The 23,430-nt window shown below is 45.2% G+C and overlaps 2 protein-coding genes across 6 annotated transcripts in view; both read left to right on the top strand.

Moving 5' to 3' along the window:
- Window positions 1–4,523, top strand: part of Pik3cb (phosphatidylinositol-4,5-bisphosphate 3-kinase catalytic subunit beta) — a 110,449-nt gene extending 105,926 nt beyond the window's left edge. Inside the window, exons 22-24 of the mRNA XM_028869985.2 lie at window positions 618–763; window positions 2,109–2,241; window positions 2,998–4,523. Of these exons, the coding sequence (XP_028725818.1) occupies window positions 618–763; window positions 2,109–2,241; window positions 2,998–3,135 (417 nt within the window). The 3' untranslated portion in view covers window positions 3,136–4,523. The remainder of the gene's footprint in view (window positions 1–617; window positions 764–2,108; window positions 2,242–2,997) is intronic.
- A 3,070-nt stretch (window positions 4,524–7,593) lies between these two features.
- The window catches only part of LOC114693581 (coxsackievirus and adenovirus receptor homolog), a 44,645-nt gene continuing 28,808 nt past the window's right edge, over window positions 7,594–23,430 (top strand). Inside the window, exon 1 of one of the 5 annotated variants that reach the window (XM_037207861.1) lies at window positions 7,594–7,740. In XM_037207861.1, coding sequence (XP_037063756.1) covers window positions 7,634–7,740 — 107 coding nt within the window. In that variant the 5' untranslated portion in view covers window positions 7,594–7,633. The remainder of the gene's footprint in view (window positions 7,741–23,430) is intronic. The other 4 variants (XM_037207864.1, XM_037207865.1, XM_037207862.1 and 1 more) reach the window with 4 other exon arrangements.

Here is a 23,430-nt window from a genome sequence, read left to right as displayed (position 1 = left end):
TAGTCCGTAAGGTGGGTCCTGTGTAGGCTGTGATGGGGAATGACTCAAGTGCATAAGGGGAGTCCTGCGTAGGTTGTTATAAAGGTATGTTTTTCTATCCTGACTACTTGCCCCCACATTACTAACACAGAAGCTTATTATTATTTATAAATGATTGACCAATAGCTCAGGCTTGTTACTAGCTAACTCTTACACTTAAATTAACCCATAATTCTCATCTATGTTTAGCCATGTGGCTTGGCACCTTTTCTCAGTATGGCATTCTCATCTTGCTTTTCTTGTGTTTTGCTGGCGACTCTCTGACTTCACCTTTTTCCTTCCCAGAATTCTCCTAGTCTGGCTCTCTCGCTCAATCTCTTCCTGCCCTGCTATCAGCCAGTCATATTTTTATTAACAAATGAGAGTAATACATATCCATAATGTAGAAAAGGATTGTTCCATGGCAGGCTGTGATCAGGGGAATGGTCCACATATATAAGGTGGGTCCTGAGCAGGCTGTGACAGGGGAATGGCTCAGGTAGGGTGATACATTAAATCGGGGCTTAACGCTGCAGAAGTCATACCAAATAAAAACATTTGAGACTCGCTGGGAAAATAAAATCCCATTTGTTTTACAGCTCTTCCACATAGATTTTGGACATATTCTTGGAAATTTCAAGTCTAAATTTGGCATTAAAAGAGAGCGAGTACCTTTTATTCTTACTTATGACTTCATTCATGTCATTCAACAAGGAAAAACGGGAAACACAGAAAAATTTGGCAGGTGAGTATTGTCCTTGTGTCAAAGAGAAATATCAACCACTTCTCTCACCAGCTGGCTCACATTTCCTTAGTCTTTATTACCTTCCTGTTGCTGTGAAAACGTACCGCCAGAAGAGCAACTTGAAGGAGTCAGAACTTATTTTGGCTCACATCTTAGGAGTCTTGCAGTGAGGGAGTCATAGTAGCAGGGGTGTGTGTGTGTGCAGAGAGCAGCATGCTGCTGTTCAGTTCCCCATTCTCCAGAATCCCAGCCAGGGAATGGCAGCACCCAGTCCTCCCCACTGATTAAACACACTCAAGATGATCCTACCAGTTCAGAAGTGACCAGAAGGGAGATAGAATCCTAAGCATTTAATAAGTTATTGTGTTTTATTGCGCCTTCTACCCGTTTCAGAAAGTCTATCCCCAAACTACCAAGATATTTGGCAGTAAGGTGCTGGGAGAACAAGCATTTTACTGTCATTCTGGGTGGGGAAGAATAAGGAGCCTGGGCTTGAAGCAGGCATTATTGCTTGTATGTTCCCTAGCTCTTATCATGCCTGTGTTTCTTCATCTTAAAATGTGACCACAAGGAGTTGAATAGATGGTTCTGTAGGTAATGGTGCTTGTCACCAAGCTTGGGCTCCGAGTTTGATCCCCAGAATCCCATGGTGTGAAGAGAGAACCTATTCCCTCAAGTTGTCCTCTGACCCCCCACACACACATACACATACACATAATAAGTAAATAAATGTAAACAAAAGTTGTTTGTTTTGTTTGTTTGGAGCTGAGTATCAAACCCAGGGCCTTATGCTTGCTAGGCAAGCTCTCTACCACTGAGCTAAATCCCAACCCCAACAAAAGTTTTAATGTGAGCAAAAGTAAGTGAAGTAGAGGTGTGTATCATGTGGACACTAGACTGCATGCTCAGGAAAGGCTGAAACTGACATTTCTAGTTCTGTGGGAATTGGGTTGGATGGCTCATCGTCTTAAAGGGGAGATAGCGAAACAAGGAGACACAGCATCAACTTGGTTTTTAGGGACTGCAGAGATTAGTACAGCGGAGCCCAGAAGGGTGTTCAGAAATGCCCAGGCGTTAGAACAATCCCTTGTTCAATGTTTTCATGTTTGTGGAAGTAAAAAGCCCAGGTTGTTGCATTGCATTGCCTATTACTATAGAATATTAATTATTTCTGATTTGAAGAGGGGGAACTTGATTTCTTTAGTAAATTCTAGTCTGGGACTATTTTCAAAGCATCACACGTGAGCTGAAGCTTCTGCTCATGGAGATGCCCTAGCTCTAAAGATATCTGCTGTTTTCCTTTGCAAATGCCCACCACACGCCTGGGGTGCTGCTCGAACTCAAGGTTTCGCCAGTGCTGTGAAGATGCCTATCTGATTTTACGGCGGCACGGGAACCTCTTCATTACTCTCTTTGCGCTGATGTTGACTGCAGGGCTTCCCGAGCTCACCTCAGTCAAAGACATACAGTATCTCAAGGTAAAAAGCCCTTTCTCTGTGTGTTTGTTGGACGTGGTGGGCACAGAGCTCAGGTGGAGCTCCATTCTAAATGTCCAAAGGGAACTGGCAAGATGGCCCAGATGGGAGGAGGGCTGCCTGCTGCTAAGTCTGAGGGTCTGAGTTCAGTCCCTGGAAAGAGAACAGACTCCTTAAAGATCCCCTCTAACTTACACACACACACACATACACAATACACACACACACACACACACACACACACACACACACACACACACACACAGGGGTGGGGCATGCACATACACACAAAATAAGTGTAATTAATTATTATTAATTTTTTTTTTTTTTTTTTTACAAAGAAGACTTAAGAGATGTCAACCTCCAGCCACAAGATATCCAAAGGGAATGGAACAAAGTCATTTCTTCTGGTTTAAGCCGGGATGAAGGGGAGTGGGGTGGGGAAGGAGGAATCTGTGAAGTTCACATGAAGGAGCAGTTTCACAAGGAGATTTTAACTTAGGTGATTTCTCCACAATAGAAGAGGCATGCAGAGGAGGGCACTAGGCTGGGGCTTATTGCCACACTCTGGATCAGCAGCTGCCTCACACTTTGGTTTCCACTGGTTTGCCTTTGACTTGCTGTGTTAATGGATCCTCAGTCATCTGACCAGAAAACCATGAAACCCTGTCCGACCACACCAGCCTCTTGTAGATTATGATGTTGGCATGTTTCTATCAAGGGTGGATGAAGTCAGACATTTTTCTCTTTCATCTTTAGGACTCTCTTGCCTTGGGAAAGAGTGAAGAAGAGGCACTCAAACAATTTAAACAGAAATTTGATGAGGCACTCAGGGAAAGCTGGACCACCAAGGTGAACTGGATGGCTCACACAGTTCGCAAAGACTACAGGTCTTAGCACTGGCCTTCTCCTAATGTACTGGTCAGTGTGCTTCCTTTCCATTTTGCACTTGCACTAAATTGAACATGACCCTGCCAGAAATGCAAAGGGAATGAAATCCTGAAACTCAGAGTGAGATCAAGAACAAGGCCTCCCACAGAGCCTAATCTGAACCATCCTGATGCCCACCCTCTGTTTCTCGAATGCTTCCAGAACTCATCATGAACATTGTCAACAGCATGGAGGACCCTTTCCTGCTGACCTTGCACGCCGAGGAATGCTATCAGGGACTGTTTGGGATTTTTTTCCCCTCTTCAGTATTTGGTACTTTACCAGGGAGGTGTAAATACTTCTTTTCAGTGTTGTGACCAAGCGCTGCCACTCAGCCAACAACTTACCATGACATTTGGGGGCTGGGGGCTGTTCTGACTGTACAAACGAGGCTTCCAAGAAAGATATCTCCCTTCCCTTTAAATTATGTAAGCTACAAATTACATTGATTATGTTGAACTTATTATTTTTCAAAGGAAATATTTTAAATCTGTGAAAACTCACTAATTTTGTTAATATTTATCTATCATGATAGCATCATTCCAGCCAGACTTGCTGAGAATCTATCGGTGGGGCAAATATAATATATATATATATATGCTGCATATATATTTATAAGATTTCTAGTGGGAGTTCTATATAAAAAGGTGTTTCTTTGGTATTCTTCAGCCTGTGTTTTAAAGTTTTACAAAAGCAGAGCTTTTCCTAAGTTACTTTTCAGTTAGCTGTGGATCCAGCTCTTCCATCTGCTTCACTACTGAGGCACATATGAATGCAGTTTCTCTATGGAGCTCTGAGAGTTCATGTCATAGAACAACACAATACTTGAGCAGATGTATCCAAGGAAGCGAGCAAATGAAAAGGAATCTATTTATGAAATAAACTCCAAACCCAAATTTCAGTATTTTAGTAATATGCCAGCTGTTCTTACTGTATTTATTAAAATGTATAATAATGTGATTTTTTTCCATAGTATTAGTTCAAATTGAAGTGGATTCATGCCACATGGAAATCTTTAATTTATTTGTTGAGGTACCATATAGTTAGGGTGCTAGGTGACAAGTAATGTTAACATGTGCAATAGGAACTACTGGTTTGGTGTGTAAATGGATGCTCTTTCTGAGTAGTGGCGGAGTGCTTGCCTTAGCAGCACACAGACTGAGTACTGTCAAGATCCAGCAAAACTACTGCTTCTTCTCCAAAGAAAATTGGGAGCCCTCAATCCTCAATGACACGGGAAAGACAACTGAGTACTTGCCCTGTGACTTCAGTTTTCTATAGGAATTTTATTAAAGATTGTTTAATTTTGTTGTTCTTCTTAATGTTCTCAGTCAAATAAATGGGTGGTTTCGGCTGTTTGGGGGACATGTGGGCCTTTTCTTTGTGGGAAACAGTCTTTGGAACCGGCTGCCACTGGGACTCTCCCAAAATGGCCAAGTCAGTAGACAAACCAACCTCAGGAGTGGGATGAGACTCAGGACCTCTGCCCAGCTTCCTTGCCTCCTAGCTCCACCATGGACAGTCTGTAAGGCCTCTTGGACTGATGGAAGCCTAAGGGGCAGGGTGTTTCCATCAGTCTGCTATTGTAACCCCATTTCCCCTCTCTGCTGTACCGCATTCATGTGCACATGCATGTGGGAAAGCCAGCCAGAATGGTGTGTTTCAGTAGATAGATACTGACAGATACTCCATCCACGCTTGCTGAATTGCTTGTCTCTAGCTGAGAAAAGAAGAAGGAAGGCAGAAAGCCATCCTCCAGATGAGTTAGCACTCTAGACTGTACAAACATCTGCTTGAACAAGGACTGACTAGCCAAGGCCTTGACTTTGAGCAAGCTGTATTCCACACGCTTCTTAAATAACACCTTTTCTCTCTCTGCCTCTGAGCCAAAGGCCCAGACTCCTTCAGGTTGGCTTTGAGATCTTGGTGAAAGTATTGGGGGATGTCAGGCTAGCGTTAGATTGCCAGGAAGCACCACCCTGCAGAGTCAAGAAGCCACATTGTGGACAGTGATTATTCTTTGTCCTAGGGTGTATGTGTTACTGTGTCTCTTCGTAATTTATTCAGATAGGTGTCTGTAATCCCAGCACTCCGGAGAACCAGGAACTCGAGACCATTCTCAGCTACAGTGAATTTGAGGGCAGCTTGAGCTACATGAGACCTCGACTCAAAACAAACCATCAAGTAGAAATGGTTTCTAGCACTTTCCAATTTAATTTTCAGAAATACTTATATTCCTGCCACCCTAAAATTAGAACTTCTGCCACAAGCTAGTTCCTATTCCCTTCAGTGACTGATACACTCTGACAACAAACACCACGTAGTCTCCTGTGGTTCAGCAGGTCCCCTTAAAATAAGTCTTGGAGTTGCTTCTACGTCTGCCATAACCAGCTCATGTTTTGATCCATTGGGCCATACTTAACTCAGGCACTTGTGCCTCAATCTCTGCCGGTAGGTTACTAGGCATTCTTGGAAATGCTTCATAAGATTGGCTGTAGGCAGGCCTGTAGGGTATCTCCTTAATTAGTTATTCTTGTGGACAGGCGTGGATCCTGTGGGTGGGTACCACCCCTGGGTTAGGGGTCCTGGGTGCTATGAGAAAGTAAACTCAGCAAGCCAGCAAGCAGCACTCCTCCATGGCTTCTGCTTTAGTTCCTGCCTCCAGGTTCCTACCTGCTTGAGTTCCTGCCCTGACTTCCTTCAGTATTCCACAGATGGACTGTGATGTGGAACTATAAGCTGAAATAAACTCTTTCTTCTTCCAAGTTACTTTTGGTCATGGTGTTTTATCACAGACGTAGAAGGCACAAGGAGAAAATCATATCCTCCTATACCACTAACTGAAGTCGGAATAATGTAATTCTATCACCCTCTTAGTAAGTAAACTGGAATAGGCAATTGCTCATACCTGAAAGAGTTTTAGATTTGAATTAAGAAGCCACTCCATGTGGGAGAACAGGACTTCCCCACTCCTTAGGTTTCTCTGCAGCAATGTCTTCTCTTACTGTATCTTAGAGCGCCTACCTCAAGGTCGCGTGGCTGTTCTCCACTTCCCCATCTCCCCCCAATGCTCTCAGAGTGCCCAGAGTAAGACACAGAACACCACAACAATCGTCACTAAACAAGTGAATGACTTCAGTGCTTGACCTTTTCCTACTTCATAAAATGAGAGGAGGTAAAGGTTTGAATTCCAAAGACTGAGCACCAGTACTGAGAATCGGGTAGAAGTCTTGTTTCCTTGGCTCAGAGGTGGTTCTCTAGGTCTATCATATCAGTATTCAGACTCACCTTAAGTCAGCAGGATTCTACCCATGTTAAATTAGAATGTCCTGGAGTGTAGCTGTGCTATTGGTCTTTAAAATAAAGTGTTCTCCCCATAATCTTACTATGCAGTCAGTATTGCAACTGAATTATTCATCTCCCTAATCAATTTCCCCTGTGCTTTCTGGTCCAATAAAAAGCATTTTCTAATATATTGTGTAATTATTTGCTATGTGCCAGGTAGAAAACACTACCCCCTCTCTGTCTCTGTCTCTGTCTCTGTCTCTCTGTGTGGTTTTCATGTCAACTCTGAGCTCTCGGGGCCATTTCTAAATAACTCACCCAGATGGTGGCCACTCCTCTCCCAGGTCTTCCTACTACATCACAGCTGCTGCTTTTCCTGGTACAGCCTTGAGTTTCTCTGCAGTGGCCACTGCCCAGGAAGAGCAACCCAGAATGAACAGCAGAATGACAGAAGAGACACTGAGGGACCTATCTTACTGCAAGATCTTTGAGTACTCACACCTCCCACTCTGCACCCTACCCAAGACCTACCTACCCCATCCCTGCCTACCCCAACGTTTAAATCACGAGTTCGTGTTGACCAACTTCACTGGTAGAATAATCTTTAAAGAAATCCCCAAGTCCCATCTGCAGGTTTGGGATCCTTACTAGAGAAAAGTCTCATACAGTCTACTTCAGCTCACCTGCCTCATTAAGACTGCTAATGCCACCACCGCCAGCCTGGTCTACAGTGCAAGATCCAGGAAAGGTACAAAGCTACACAGAGAAACCCTGTCTCGAAAAACCAAAAAAAAAAAAAAAAAAAAAAGACTGCTAATGCCGCTGCCCAATTCTGTCACTTCCTAGAACCCCAGGCCAGACTCTGCAGTGAGCAGCAGGAGGTAGAACAGATGACTGTAGATGTCTACCCGCTCGACTTAGTGGGGCGGGTAATGTGGGTTACATTCGGTTTCTGGAGGGAAGGCAGGGCCCCTGAGAGGGCGAGGGCCACAAACTCTGGACCACTGAACAGGCGGGGTCAGGGAACCCAGCTCAAAAGCAACACTGGGAATTTCCCCTTAACCTCGAGCCGTGCCAGGTTGCCCTGGTAACCTCACTTTGGGGCGGAGCTGGCACAGGGGCCAGATGCACCTGCCCTGTTGGATAGGGTAATCCTGGTGCCAGTAGATAACCTACATGCATGCAAGCTGGGGACCCAGAGCGACAGCTGAGTTCCTGTCGCTGCCACCCACTGGACAGCCACCATGGTGTTTCTGCTGGGCTTCCTGCTCCTGTGGGGAGTCGTAGGTGAGTAGGGGCCAGGGCCTCCCTGGGGCCACCCAGCGAAGGTCTGGGAAAGGACAGAAGCTGGGAGTGTAGGGAGCCTCTGCAGGGAGCTGCTTGGGTGCAGGATGGAAGAGCTGGGAACGGAACTCCGAGATTGGGGGACCCGGGCTTGGGCATGTAAGTGAGCCTTTGCTTCTTCCCAGGGCACTGTTGCTCAGGGTGCAGAATGTGATTTATTCTTGCCTTGTGTCATGTTAGACTCTCAGTCTCTCCTTGGTGCCTGTCCAGGGATTTCAAATGCTTGGCTATGTGTGAACTGACTCACAGAAGCCCTTATTCATTGGACAGCCATCTGCTCTGAGTCCTGGATGGTTCGGGCTATCTTAAAGAGAGAGGCACTGAATAGACATGCTCTTAGGTTTCAGGACCAACCACAGTCAGGACTGCTAACTAAAAGGTGAAACAACAAGAAAGTGGTGCTCTCTCTTACAGGCCCAGAGCAGAATGCAAAAGGGGCTTCTGCTTGTTGCTTCAAGTCCATAATGCATTGACTGATGGCTTTTTTTTTTAAACGAGACTGAATAACTTGGTAATTCCTAAAGGATACACCAAAATACATTATGTTCCTGTGTCCTCTCTTGTGGTGGGGAGGTGTGGGAGGGGATTAAAAATGAAAGGACCAATCACCTGTATGATGTATGCCTGTGATCCCAGCACTTAAACTGAGGCAGGAGGATGGTGAATCTGTGGACAACCTGGGTTACATAGAGAGCCCCTGTTATTATATGTTCCGAGTTCTGATAGCCTTTCTGTGGGAATGGTTTATGTTTAATGCTTCCATTAAAATCTTTATTACACTCCTGGATGCCACAGATACCAGCATTACCCATAAGCCAGTGCTCTTTTACCAAGCCTCTTCGTTATCTGAGTCTACATGGCTGCGCCCACCTTCTGGACACATTTTAAGCTTGGCTGAAATTTCCAGCAGTGTTTCCTGAAAAGATAAAGGGACAATTACCAGTTTACCTAGTCGATTCACAGTCAAGCTGGAGTTGAAAAACACTGTGTTCTCTGGGAAAAAATAGATTAGAGCTATCTAAAGCAGAAATGTGGAAGGCGGTGAGTCACCTATAATAATATCTGCCCTGAAATTGAGTTTTTTTTTTTTTTCCTAGAAAGTGCCATTTTGATAGGCACAGTCTTAACTGAGAACATTCTGATACTGAACACGAATTCTACTCTTTGGAATCTGATTCCCACCCCTTCCACTCTCTGGAAGCTGCAAAGTCCACTGAGGTCACATCCAATGAATCACACTTCCCGTCTCTATAGCCTGTCAGCTTGAATGGCATATCTGAACTCTTAACATTCAACTCTAGGATAACTCTAGGGCTCTTTTCTCATCATTTCTGTGTGGGGGTCTAAATACCTCAGATACCATGATGTCCATATCTCTTTCAAGATTTAGGGAATTTAGCCGGGCGGTGGCGGTGCACGCCTTTAATCCCAGCACTCGGGAGGCAGAGGCAGGCGGATCTCTGTGAGTTCAAGGCCAGCCTGGTCTCCAAAGCGAGTTCCAGGAAAGGCACAAAGCTACACAGAGAAACCCTGTCTCAAAAAACCAAAAAGATTTAGGGAATTTTCTCTCCCTCCCTCCCTTTCTTCTTTCCTGGGGACTGAATCAAGGGCCCTGAGCATGCTATGAAATACTCTGCCACTCAGTTGCATTTCCATTCCCACCCCCTTTTTTCTATTTTAACTGCAGTCAATAAATATTTATTTATAGGTTAACTACTAAGTCCTAGGAATTACATGAAGTGATTTAAAGGATAAAAAAAGAAAGGAAGAAAAGTTTGTTTCCAGGTTTTCATTTTCTGTCATATGTATCCCCTTTTAAAATTTTAATTAAGATACAATTACAATATTCCCCTATCCCTCTCCTTCCCCCTTTCTGTCCCATGTCCCCTGCTCTCTCCCAAATCCATGAACCACCTTCTCTTTAATCACTCTTGTTACGTATACAGGTAAATGAATAAACATAAATACAGCCTGCTGAGTCCATTCAGTATTACCTGCATGTTGATGCTTCAGGGGTGACCATTTGGTACTGGATAAACAATTAGGGAGCTCATTCCTTGGGGAGACTAACTCTCCCTCTCTCCGCAGTAGTTAATTGCTTGAAGCTCTTTACCTAGGGGTGGGGTCCTGTGAGATTTCCCCCATCTGTGTCGAGATGTCAACTGGAGTTGATATTGTTCAGGTCTTCCTTAGGCAGCCATGGTGTTGAGACTTGGGGCCTGTCACTTCCCGGTCATGGCTGAAAGGCACAATCTCACAGCAGACTTCCTCAGGCCCTTCATCTCACCATCTTTCTGCCCCATCTCCCATGATGGTCACTGAGTCTTTGTCTCACTAAGCAGCTAGATTGGCCTTGAACTTGATCCTCCTGCTTCAGCCTTTCTAGAGACTAGATTACTAGTGCCTAGTGGAGTGATTCGTATTATTTTCTAAAGTTGAAGAAAAGGTGAACAATTCCACTTGTTTTGCTAGAGGAATCTCAATTTGGCATCTACATGTTGAGTTCTTGGGAGTGGGTAGAAATATGCCATTTTTATTGAGAAGAAGGATGAGCATTTTTTAATTGTTATTTTATGTGTGGGGGTGTTTTGCCTGCATGTATGTCTGTGCACGGTGTGTGTGCCTGGTGCCCACTGAGGCTAGAAGAGGGCATCAGATCCCCTGGAACTGTAGTTTCAGAAGGTTTTAAGCCTTTATGTAGATGCTGGGACCTGAACCTAGGTCCTCTAGAAGACCAGCTAGTAATCTTAAACTGGGAATCATCTCCCTAGGCCCATGATGAAAATAACTTAATTGGGATTGAAGTTTTGTGGTTCTCCAGGAAGAGTGTGTCTGTGAGGAGAGGACAGAAGCTCGGGTCATGATCCAATTCAGAAAATACTTATACAAGATCTATATGCACATTTTTTAATCTCTTAACTGTTTTTCTGTTATAAATTACATTTCCCTCATCCTAGTTTATGAATTATGTACATAAAATTTTTGTAAGCAACCATAGTCGTGATGGAAGAAATTTGGGGCTAAAAGTATATGATATGGGGCTGGTGAGATAGCTCAGTGGTTAAGAGCACTGGTTGCTCTTCCAGAGGTCCTGAGTTCAATTCCCAGCAGTCACATGGTGGCTCACAACCATCTTTAGTGGGATCTGATGCCCTCTCTGGCATAAAGGCATGCATGCAGATAGAGCACTCATATACACAAGAGCGAGATTCAGGACAGGCACCAAAACTACACAGAGAAACCCTGTCTCAAAAAACCAAAGGGGGGGAAAAAAGAATATGATACATATTTGTGGATCAGACATTGTAATGGTGCTTGGAGAAATCTCTGCAGTCCTGTGCGTACGCCTTCAGTCCAGAGCGAGGAATCAGTTGCTGACCCAGCTGTGCTACCAGACAGAGCAAGGCAGGGGCCATGCAAGAACACTTGCTGTTTTGATGATGCTCCTGGGCCTTCCTGGCTTCAAAGGTTGGTTACTGCCGAGGCAAATGTAGGTCCTCAGCTCGCCTGACAGGCACTTTACCTGCTGCCGAGCCATCTCCCATCTCTCCTTCAGCTTTTTACACTTGATCTTAGCCAAAAGGCCGAGAAGCGATCTCTCCTTCAGCTTTTTAAAGACTCTACACTTATGTAGAATGTGGCGGAACACTTGCCCAGTATGTGTGAGGGTCTGGGTTCACTCTCCAGCACCACAAAAATAAATACATTTAAAAAAAAAAAAAAAAAAAGTTGTAGCCGGAAGTTTCTTGGTCCTGCCCAGTCCCAAAGTTCTGCAGCCACTTATAAAATAATCACTCAGAGGCTTAAATTAATTGCAAACTGTGTGGTCTATGGCTTCAGTTTCTTGCTAGCTAGCTTTCATCTTAAATTAATCCATTCCTATTAATCTATATGTTGCCACGTGCCCGTGGCGTTACTGATCTGCTGGCATTTTGTTGCTCCTTGGGTGGTGGCTGGCATCTTCCCACTCTGCCTTTCTTCCCTCACTATCTCTTGGATTTTCCTGCCTGGCTCCTTCCTGCCCTGCCATAGACCAACACAGCTTTATTTATTATCCAGTGGAAGCCATATATATTCACAGTATACAGAAAGACATCCCATAGCAAAAAGTATGGTTAAAAAAAAAAACTTTTTAGTTGGGATTGATTGCATATACCCATAATTCCAACATTGGAAAAGCTGAGGCAGGAGTTTGGAGCCAGCTTGGGCTATATAATGAGACCCTGTCTCAAGAAAACAGAAACAACAACAAAAATCCTGACAACTTTGAGTTGAAATACAGCAGTCATACACAGAACAGCACATAGTTCAGAGGTTTCTTGAGGTCCAGGTCAGAGCATCATCACAAAGCGAGCCAACATATCTAAGTACCTCCCTCCCAGATTAGGAAACAGAGCAGAATGCACTTCTCAGAAGCCAGCTCCTTCCAGGCCTGTCCTAATGCTTCTGATTTTGGACAAGGCAGGCTTGTGCTAATGCCTGGCGTCTACAGGGCTGTGCAGCAGGCCTTTGTGCAGTTTCCATTTTCAGGGTTGCAAGGTTTGTTCAGGCAGTGGGCTGGTAGTTGATTCACATGCGTAGCTGAATGGAGTTCTGTTCTTCGACTCCAAGACAGTGAGTCCCAGGTTCTGGTGTCCAGGGACACCTTCCCTGCAGCCCTTTGCTGCTGTCAAAATGCCACGGTGGCTTTCTTGTTCACGTATTTTAGTGCAGTGGGTGAGCTTTTCTGGACCTATGGATGGCCTGAATTTGACTCACTCTTCTCTCTGCACCCTCCCTCCCTCTGCTTGCACTTGGGTTAGGTGTGGAGAAGGCTGGACACACCCTCCAGAGCTAAGCACCCAGTCCTTGAGAGGGAGTAAAGTCCCAATGCTTGAGGGTGGGACCTGTAAATAAATTCCTATAACAGAGAAAATGCTGGTGTGATCTGGTCTCCACTTTGATCCGTGGTCCTTGGGGTCCCACTGAATTAATTCTGATGAGATAGGAGAGAAGAGTTAATACTGCCCGTGGGGACAGAAGGGTGTGGTGACCCGAAAGATTTGCTTTGGGAAATAGTCAGAGGGCTCTTGAATGGAGGCAGCAGAGTCAGGAAGGGGCCAGAACATCCCGCAGGTGCTCCCACACATGTGGCTTACCCGTCTTTGTCACTGTTGCCCCTTTGATTCGTCCCTTCCTCCTATATTTAATGTGTGCTGTTGCAGTTTTAGGACAGCAGGGACTTCTCATCTGTGCTCACATTCACTTGTGCTTCATGTCACTTTCTTCCTCCACTCTTTAGACGTGTGAGCTTTGTTTCCCTTGTTTCATAACGACTTTCACCAGGTTTGAAGGTCACTGGGGGACTAACTCCTCCCTCGTAACCAGTGTCCTCAAAAACCAGGACTGAATGAAACACTGTGACTCTGCTTGCCTCTCAGAAAAACTGGACCTAAGTGTCATGGACTCTAAGACTTGACTCTTTTGTTTGTTGGGTTTGGTTTGGCTTTTGGGTTTTTTGAGACAGGGTTTCTCTGTGTTTAACAGTCCTGACTGTCCTGGAACTCACTCTGTAGACCAGACTGGCCTCGAACTCACAGAGATCCACCTGCCTCTGTCTCCGGAATGCTGGGATTAAAGGTGCGTGCCACTACTGCCCAGCTGAGAGTTGACTTTCTAAACTGCCCCAAAGATCACAAGGCTATTGCCCGTAAGTGTCAGAGGCGTTCCTGTAAAGGGTAAAGTGACAGTATTGTCCCTTAACTTTAGAGTTTATCCAAATATGTCTGTCAACCACCTGAATAGGAAAACCCCTCTCAGAAAAACTGCTCAAGACACAGTATATAGTATAGTGCCAATCGAAGCAGGGAAGTGATCGCAGTGCCCTCCCTCACCCTATGAGAGACCTTTCCTCCACAATTGTGGTGATTTGAAAGAAAATGGCCCCTAAAAGGAGTGGCACTATTGGGAGGTGTGTCTTTGTTGTGGTGGGTGCGGCCTTGTTGGAGGAAGAATGTCACTGTGAAAGCAGACTTTGAGGTCTCATATATGCTCAAGCCACATCCCGTGTCTCCGTTCACTTCCTGTTGCCTGTGTAAGATGTAGAATTCTCAGTGATCTCTCCAGCATCATGTCTGCCTGCTCACACCATGTCTCACCATGATGATAATGAACTGAACCTCTGAACTATTAGCTACCCAATTAAATGTTTTCATTTATAAGAGTTGGTCATGGTGTCCCTTAACAGCAATAGAAACTCCAACTAAGACAACAATGGTCCCTTTAGCTGCTGCTCACTCCACCTTGACAATGCCTCATGTCATAATAACTGAATCTGTTACTGCAGGGGTCTGAGAAAACACTGAAGGAAGACCCCAGACTCAAACAGTATGCAAGAGCAAAGAGCGTTTATTTACCAGCATGTGTGGGGTGGGTTGTTCACCTGCACAAAATGGCAATGACCCTGAGAGGAGCGTGCAGGCTTTTTTTAAGCACAGCTAGGGGGATTTCAGGAACAGTTAGGTCATCTCAAACAACTGGTCAAGCAAGCAGCAGTTACACTAGTATATTTTTGATTGGCTGAGGTTTTAGTTTTTCCATCTTTGGTGTACTGGGGCAAGTCAAGACCTGTTTCGGGGGTTACAGGCACTGTACTTTTGGGGCACTGTCTTGTGATGCTGTGGGGGCTGGCTCAGGCCTTGTACATGCTTCCCTCCTTGTCTCTGCAGTCAGGGGTGGTATTGACTAATGGTCCTTTATTGGAAAAAAGCTTGTTTGCTCTTAAAAAACTGAAACCTAGATCCGGTTGTAAAATGGGGAAAATTTAGACCTCTCACTACATGAACTTATACAGATGCAAAACCAAAGAAACTGATAAATGAAAGCCCTTTTCAAACACATTGGTAGGAAGATTGGGTAGGGGAATTGCAAAGTGGTGTTAGTCTAAGATGTTCTCTGACAACATTCTCAGCTTTGGGCTTAGTAGAAGCTAATGCTCTATTAACACATTCCAAAGGTTTAGTGCAATCACCAAGAGGATGTTGGCTCAGACACAGGTGGGCAATGAATGGCTATGAAGAGCATTATCCTAAGACATTCTAAGGTAACTTTAGCTCTCGAAGGGAGGGGGTGGACCAAGGAGAAAATGGACATTCCAACTCTCTACAATCACAGAAATTCTAATCCATGGCTAGACTCTTTGAAGCCAGGTGTGGTGGTACAGGCCTTTAATTATAGCACTCAGGAGGCAGAGACAGGTGGATTTCTGTGAGTTCAAGGCCAGCCTGGCCTACAGAGTGTTGGTTATTATGCGGCGCAATGCTATTCATTAAGCGGCACTGTTTACCATGTGAGAAAAGCCACGAGGTACAACAAACCCCACTATAAGAGTTTATTAGGGGAAGGGGACAGAAAGGATGTGATAGGACTATGGGAATGGAATGACTGTGCAGGAAGAAAGGGGAGGGATAGATGGAACCCGCTTGTTTATAGGTTCCTCCTGCACATGCGCATATGGATTTATGTAGCTATGCCACGCATGCGCATAGATTGTGTGATCACTCTGCTGGCAAATTATGTGATCATGCAGCACACGGATTGTGTAGGACGTAAGGCCCTGGGATGACTAATCTTTTTGCCAACACATGCATGGTCATGGAGGCATGGCTAGGAATCCTATCACAGAGCAAGTTCCAGGATAGCCACGGTTACAATGAGAAACCCTGTCTCAAATCCCCTCTCCCCATAAAAAAGACTTTCACATGGGTGTGGCTTTTTTCCTGGGAACTTCAGTGTATACTAGAATGAGTGAAAACATGTGTTGTATGACAAAATTTTTCCTGGGGAGACAGTACACACATGATTACTTACCCCAAATAGGCCATGACAGACCAGGGTGAACAATGAGTTTTATTGGGGTTACTTAGAAATGACTCAAAGATAACTGTATAACCAAAGTCCACCCCAGCATGAGTGACAGCTCACAAAGCTGGTAACCTCGAGCTCACTGCACAGCTTGCAGGCAGCTCAGCAGCTTGGAGTGTCCTTTCCAAGTGACTCTGGTCTAAACCTCCTCCTGGCAGCTCAGCTGCTTTGGGCTTCTCTGAGGCGGCTGGTCTGGTCTCAGTCTTCTTTGCAACTTGGCTTGTCTGAGAATGACTCTCAGCAACTTTATTGCTTACTCTGAGAGGGAGGAGCCTACTAACTCATGTCAGTTTCAGGGACTTCCTGCAGCTATTTTGAGTTCCCCCTCCCCCATTTGAGGAGCTTCCCTGCAGAATGGAATGTTTCAGTGGCAGAGGAAACTGTTATACAACAATGTTCAAACCATTCCTTTGTCTTTGCTTTCTTGGAACAAGGAAAACTTCATCCACTGTTCATCGGCTTAGGAGCCCAAGAGCTCTGCTCAAGATTATCTTCAGCTACATCAGGAGTTTGAGGTGACCCTACATGAGATCCTGTCTCAAAACAATAAGAACAAAAATCTAAATAGATAAATACCAGTAGAAAAAAAAAGTCAAAATACTAAAAGTATAGTTGAAAGAATAAAAAAGGGGCTGGGCGGTGGTGGCGCACGCCTTTAATCCCAGCACTTGGGAGGCAGAGACAGGCGGATCTTTGTGAGTTCGAGGCCAGCCTGGGCTACAAAGTGAGTTCCAGGAAAAGCGCAAAGCTACACAGAGAAAACCTCCCTCGAAAAACCAAAATAAAATAAAAAATTTAAAAAAAATAAAAAGGAAAAAGATTTCCCAATAATGTAAAAATTGATAAATGATATTAGATGAATATATGAAGAATAATAGAAGATAGAAGCATAAAATATTTTTAGTACAGTAAAGTGGAAATACCACTAAAGTGTAGTTAAAAACAAAGAAATGGGAGAGCTGGAGAGATGGCTCAGTGGTTTGGAGCATGGCTGCTCTTCCAAAGGACCCAGGTTTGAATCCTAGCTCCTACCTGGTGGCTCACAACTGTCTGTAACTCCAGGAGAATCTGGTGCTCTCTTCTAGCCTCCACGGGCATTGCATGCACATGGTACACAGACATACATGCAAACAAAACTCCCATACATGTAAAATAAAAATAATTAAATCTTGAAAAACAAAACAAAATGAAAAGGCAAAACAAAACAAACAACAAACAGCAACACAAAACAAAAACTTGAGGTACTGGAGCAGTTTCTTTGGGGGCCCTGAAAATTACAGATGGCCAGTTATCTGCACGCGACTCGAGTGACTCGGGGACATGTGGACTCGTGGACAAGTGTCCCCTGCCTGCCATAGCTGTCTCCTCCTTAGGGGCTTCCCCTCTTCATACCCCAGGGGCCTCCACGTGGCCACACTTAGCTTTACAGTCTGTGGACTGGGCAGGTACTGCCTCTCCACCTCCATTCTGAGGCGGCTGTTTCAGCTGAGGAGTGTTTTCTACGTCCACTGGGATGGGAGACACAACCATGGCATGGAGATCCATACCGGCAGAAGACCATTTTCAACCCCCTACCTGTTGCTTTTCCTGCTGAGGGCTGCAGCTGTGGACAGCACGTCGTGGACTGGAACTTCACGGTTCTCAGGCTCTGCAGCAGTGAGCCACAGATAACTGACTCCTGGACTGGTCCGTCTGTTGACTCCATGCTTGGGACCATCAGACTCTAAAGTCATTCCCAGTTGATGAAGTCTGTTCCTGGCCACCAAGGGCAGGGCAGCCTCTCCCTATGTGAATCACAGCCTGATCTGAGACTCTTGCCACCGTGTCCAATCCTTCCACTCTTCACACCTGACACCAGGGTTGTCTCTCACACCGGGCAATGCTAGACGAATTTTAGGAGGGTCGTCAGTTGTACACAATAGGATCCCTCCCAATATGATGTCTGTCCACTGCTTGCCAAGTCATACAGAGCAGCAAGATAGGATTCCTTTCCATGACTAACCCATCTGCCAGAGGAACCACTGTCTCACCAGACCTGGTGACTTCATTTGAGACTTCTGAGGCCTGTGAACTGGCCTGGAGGGCAGGCTTGTGAGTCTCTTCTCCCCAGGATACCTGGCTGACTCTTTGAATGAGGCTTCTGCTTCCCCTTCCTGGACCAGGCAATTGAGCAGCAGCTCAGCTTGACTTCTCTGTGGAGCCGCCCATCTTGTCCTTGGTACTCTTCATCTGCTCTGTATCTACCTTTGTGAGATTCAGAAACTCTTCCTCTTTGGAACAGGGTCTGCTCTTTCTTGTCTTTGTCAGGGTCACATGGAGGCAGCAGCATCTCGGCTGCCATCTTATGTGGAAGTCCCTCCCCCTTTAGTAGACCTTACTTTTTTAGAGTCGTTTTAGCTTTATTAGCAAAATTGAGCACAGAGTATAGAGTGCCCCTTTGCACCCTCTGCCCCCCCCCACATATGCACAGCATCCCCAGAGGAGTAATGCACCGTCCTCAATGCCTGAGGACCACCCCAAGACCGCATATTGTATTAGGGTTCACTCTTGATGCCAACTATCCTATGGGTTTGGATCAACCTATCTTAAGAAGTAGTTGCTGGGCAGTGGTGGCGCACGCCTTTAGTCCCAGCACTCCGGGAGGCAGAGCCAGGTGGATCTCTGTGAGTTCAAGGCCAGCCTGGGCTACCAAGCGAGTTCCAGGAAAGGCGCAAAGCTGCACAGAGAAACCTTGTCTCGGAAAAAAAGAAGAGAAGAAGAAGAAGAAGAAGAAGAAGAAGAAGAAGAAGAAGAAGAAGAAGAAGAAGAAGAAGAAGAAGAAGAAGAAGAAGAAGTCACCATTTCCACAGAAGGCTTTTACTGCCCTGCTCCGGTTCCAGCTTCCCTCTCCGCTAACCGCTGGCAGCCACTGATCTTTTCACTCTCCTTCTAGTTTGACCTTTTGCAGACCGTCTTAGAGTTGAATCACGGTGTGCAGCCTTTGCAGATGGCCGTCTTTCACTTTATTGCATTTACGATTCCTCTGTTTCTATAGCTGGACTTTGCACTTGGCTAACTCACCTGGGAGCCCTACTGCGTCTTCGTGGCAAAGACACGCTCTGGAGGGACTTGATGCAGGTGGTTTTGATCTCAAACTTAGGTGCTGTCTGTCAGGATTCTCGAGTGGGAAGGCACTGGCTCTTCCTCTGTAGTTAATAAGTGCACACTTCTTATTATCTGTAGAACGTGACTGACTTCTGTACCTGCCAATTTCCAACATCTTCCTGAAATGATTATTACTGTGGTTTTGCCAAATGGCGCCAATGATGACTTTCTAACTTATTAAGTGAAATTTTGTTTACTCTTCGCTGATTTTTGTGCTTCTTTTCTGCTTTTCTCTAAGATTTTCCTCACTCTAAAAAATTTTTGGAATTCTTATATAAAGCTTCATGGGCCCTAACTTCCTATAATTTAAGGCTCACAGAAGGAAGGAGGTCACCAGAGACTCTTTAGACCAACAAACAGCTTAAATTGCAAAACCTAATTAAAGAAACGAGGTCACTTCCCGGCCTGGCTTCCAAACCTTTTCCCTCCCGCTCTTTTTCATCTTTAGCACTGCTCCTTTGGGGAGCAGAAACAGGCTTTCTCGGGTCTCAGTGGGAAGTGACATCAGGGGCCAAACACTACTCGGGGTGAACCCTTGCCACTTTGATGCACAAATGCAAGACAGGCTGGGCGGGAAGAAGCTCTTTAGGTCCAAGTGACTTGAAAAGGGAGATAAAAGGGAGCGGAAGCCAGCAACTGTTATTTCAGTCACTGCTAGCCTGGGACATGGCTGTTTGTTGTTGATATAATCTCAGTGCCGAGCACTTAACTGCATCCCGCAAATACTGGAGGCTTAATCGTCGCTGCATACTCTACCACACTCTGAGTACAAGTTGGAATAAAAACGATAAGAAGACTGATGTTTCATTTCGTTGTGAACCATGTTTGAACCCATGAGCCACTTGTGAGTTAAAATATCACTGAAGTGAGGCTGAAGAGATGACTCTGCATTTAACAGCACTGACTGCTTTTCCAGAAGATCAGGGTTCAGTTCTTACCACCTACATGTTGGTGGCTAACAATCATCTGTAACACTCATTTCAGGGGCTCAAACACCCTCCTTCTGTTCCACGGGTAGTGCATGCAGATGGTTTACAGATATAATGCAGGCAAAACGCTCATAAATATAAACTAAAAATAAACAAAACTTTAAAATATATATATCACTCTGGTTTGCTGCATGAATTGCATTGGGTAGTATGTGGAGAGAAATCTCACGGACATTACACAGGGAACTAAGCACCTGTCTTTCGTCCTGTACAATGGTTGCTATTGCCTATGTCAACACCTCTGTGACAAGAGGCCCTGTGGTGGTTTGAAAGAAGATGCCCCCAAAGGGAGCGGCTCTGTTAGGAGATGTGGCCTTGTTGGAGGAAGTGTGTCACTGTAGGGGTGGGCTTTGAGGTCTCATGTATGCTCAAGATACCATCCAGTGTCTCAGTTCACTCCCTGTTGCCTTTGGATCAAGATGTAGAATTCTCCAGCACCATGTCTGCCTGCTGCATGCCACCATACTCCCAGCCGCCATGCTCCCCACCATAATGATAATGGACTAAACACCTGAAACTGTAAGCTGCCACCTCAAATTAAATGTTCTCCTTTATAAGAGTTGCTGTGGTCATGGTGTCCCACCACAGCAATAGACAGCCCCTTTAACATTGTTAGGAACAATATGAAACCCAATACGGAAATATCCCATATATATATATATATATATATATATATATTATATATATATATATATATATATACATACACTCTTGAGACTTTAATTCATTTTGGCACAACACAGTGAAGCATAACTGAATTGTTTTATTTTTTTTTTTTTTTTTTTTTTTTTTCGAGACAGCTTTTCTCTGTGTAGCTTTGTGCTTTCTGAGTCACTTGGTAGCCAGTGCTGGAACTACAGAGATCCGCTGGCTCTGCTCCGAGTGCTGATTAAGGCTCGCCACCACTGCCCAACTATTTAAGAATTTTTAAAAATTCATTTTACATACCAGCCACAGATCTCCCTCTCATCCCTTCTCTCGCTCCCCCCAACCGATCCCCCATCCTCTCCTCCAGAAGGGTAAGGGCTCCCATGGGGAGTCAGCAAAGCCTGGTACATTCAAGTGAGGCAGGACCAAGCCCCTCCCTCTGCATCAAGGCTGTGCAAAGTGTCCCACCATAGGTAATGGGCTCCTGAAAGCCAGCGCATGCACCAGGGATAGAATCCTGGTCCCATTGCCAGGGGCCTGGCCCCTCAAACAGACCAAGCTACACAACTGTCTCCTGTATGCAGAGGGCGTAGTCTGGTCCCATGAAGGTTCCACAGCTGTCGTTCTAAAGTTTGTGAGTTCCTACGAGCTTGGTTCAGTTGTCTCTGTAGATTTTTCCATCATGATCTTGACCCTCCTTGCTCATATAATCCCTCTTCCCTTTCTTTGACTGGACTCCCAGAGTTTGGCCTGGTGCTTGGCTATGTAGATCTCTGCATCTGCTTCCATCAGTTATTGGATGAAGGTTCTATGATGACATTTAGGGTATTCACCAATCTGACTACTGGGGTAGGCCAGTTCAGGCACCCTCTCCACTATTGCTAGTAATCTAGGCTGGGGTCATCCTTGTGGATTCCTGGGAATTTCCATAGCACCAGGTTTCTCCCTAACCCCATATGTCTCCCTCTATCAAGATATCTCTTTCATTGTTCTCTCACTCCATCCCTCCCTCTACTTGACCATCTTGTTCCCTCACGTTCTCATCCCCCATCCCCTCCCCTCTATCTTTTCCCCTCACCCCAGTTTACTCATAGAGATCTCATTTATTTCCCCTTCCCAGGGTGAACCATGCATCCTTCTTAGGCTCCTCCTTGTTACCTACAGCTGAATGTTTTAAACCTTTTTTGTTTGTTTGTTTTGACAAAGCAATCCTGAAAGCCATTTAAAATTTGTTTTTTTTTTTTATTAATTTTTTTCATTTACTTTACGTACCAAACACAGTTTGCTCTCCCTCCTCTCTTCCTGTTCCCTCTCCCCATCTTCCATCTACCCCTCCCAACTCCTCCTCCATTCAGAAAGGGGCAGGCTGCCCATGGGAGTCAACAAAACATGGCATATCAAGTTGAAGCAGGACCAAGCTCCTCCCCCTGGAATGGGCAAGGCATCCCAGTACGGGGAATAGGTCCCAAAAGCCAGCTCATGCACCAGGGACCGGTCCTGATCCCACTGTTAGGGGCCCCACAAACAGACCAAGCTACACAACTGTCACCCACATACAGAGGGCCTAGGTTGGTCCTATGCAGGCTCCCTAGTTGTTGGTCTAGAGTCTGTGAGCTCCCACTAGCTCAGGCCAGCTGTCTCTGTGGGTTCCCCCATCATGATCTTGACCGCCTTTGCTATTACAATTCCTCCTCCCTCTCTTCAGCTGGACTCCTGGAACTCAATCCATTGCTTGGCCATGGATCTCTGCATCTGCTTCCATCAGTTACTGGATGAAGGTTCTAGGATGACAATTAGGGTAGTTACCAGTCTGATTACAGGAGAAGACCAGTTCTGGTACCTTCTCTACTATTGCTAGGAGTCTTAGCTGGGGTTCATCCTTGTAGATTCCTGGGAGTTTACCTAGCACCAGGTTTCTCCCTAATCTCAAAATTTCTCCCTCTATCAAGATATCTCTTTCATTACTACCCCCTCTGTGCTGCCCCCAACTCAACCAACTGGATCCCTCATTTTCCCATCCCCTAACCCCTCCGCTACACACTCCCAAACTCCCAGTTTACCCAGGATATCTCATTTATTTCCCATTCCCAAGGAAGTCCCTATGTTCCTCTTAGGGTCCTCCTTGTTACCTTGCTTCTCTGGGGCTGTGGATTATAGCCTGGTTATCCTTTGTTTGACAGCTAATATCCACTTATGAGTGAGTACATACCATGTTTGTCTTTCTGAGTCTGGGTTTCCTCACTCAGGATGATATTTTTTAAAGATTTATTTATTTTATATATATGAGTGCATACCAGAAGAGGGAATCAGACCCCACTACAGATGCTTATGAGCCATCCCGTGGGTGCTGGGAATTGAACCCAGAACCTCTGGAAGAGCAGCCAGTGCTCTTAACCACTGAGCCATGTCTCCAGCCCCCTGGATGATATTTTCTAGTTCCATCCATTTACCTGCAAATTTCATGATGTCATTGGTTTTTTTTTTTAACCTCTGAGTAATATTCCACTGTGTAAATGTACCATATTTTCTTTATCCATTCTTCAGTTGAGAGGCATCTAGGTTATTTCCAGGTTCTGGCTATTACAAATAATGCTGCTTTGAACATAGTTGAGCAAGTGTCCTTGTGGTATGATTGAGCATCCTTTGGGTATATGCCCAAGATTGGTATAGCTGAGTTTTGAGGTGTATTGATTCCCAATTTTCTGAGAAACCACCATACTAATCCCCAAAGTGGCTGTACAAGTTTGCCTTCCCACCAGCAGTGGAGGAGTGTTCCCCTTACTCTCCACATCCTTTCAACATAGGCTGTCATTAGCGTTTTTTGATCTTAGCCATTCTGACAGATGTAAGATGGTATCTCAGAGTCATTTTGATTTGCATTTCCCTGATGATTAAGGATGTTGAACAATTCTTCAAATGTTTCTTGGCCATTTGTAATTCTTCTGTTGAG

Source organism: Peromyscus leucopus, chromosome 7, assembly GCF_004664715.2.
Source record: "Peromyscus leucopus breed LL Stock chromosome 7, UCI_PerLeu_2.1, whole genome shotgun sequence".
Classification (NCBI taxonomy): domain Eukaryota; kingdom Metazoa; phylum Chordata; class Mammalia; order Rodentia; family Cricetidae; genus Peromyscus; species Peromyscus leucopus.
The sequence above is the reverse complement of the archived record's forward strand: the minus strand, read 5'-3'. Positions and strand labels throughout refer to the sequence as shown.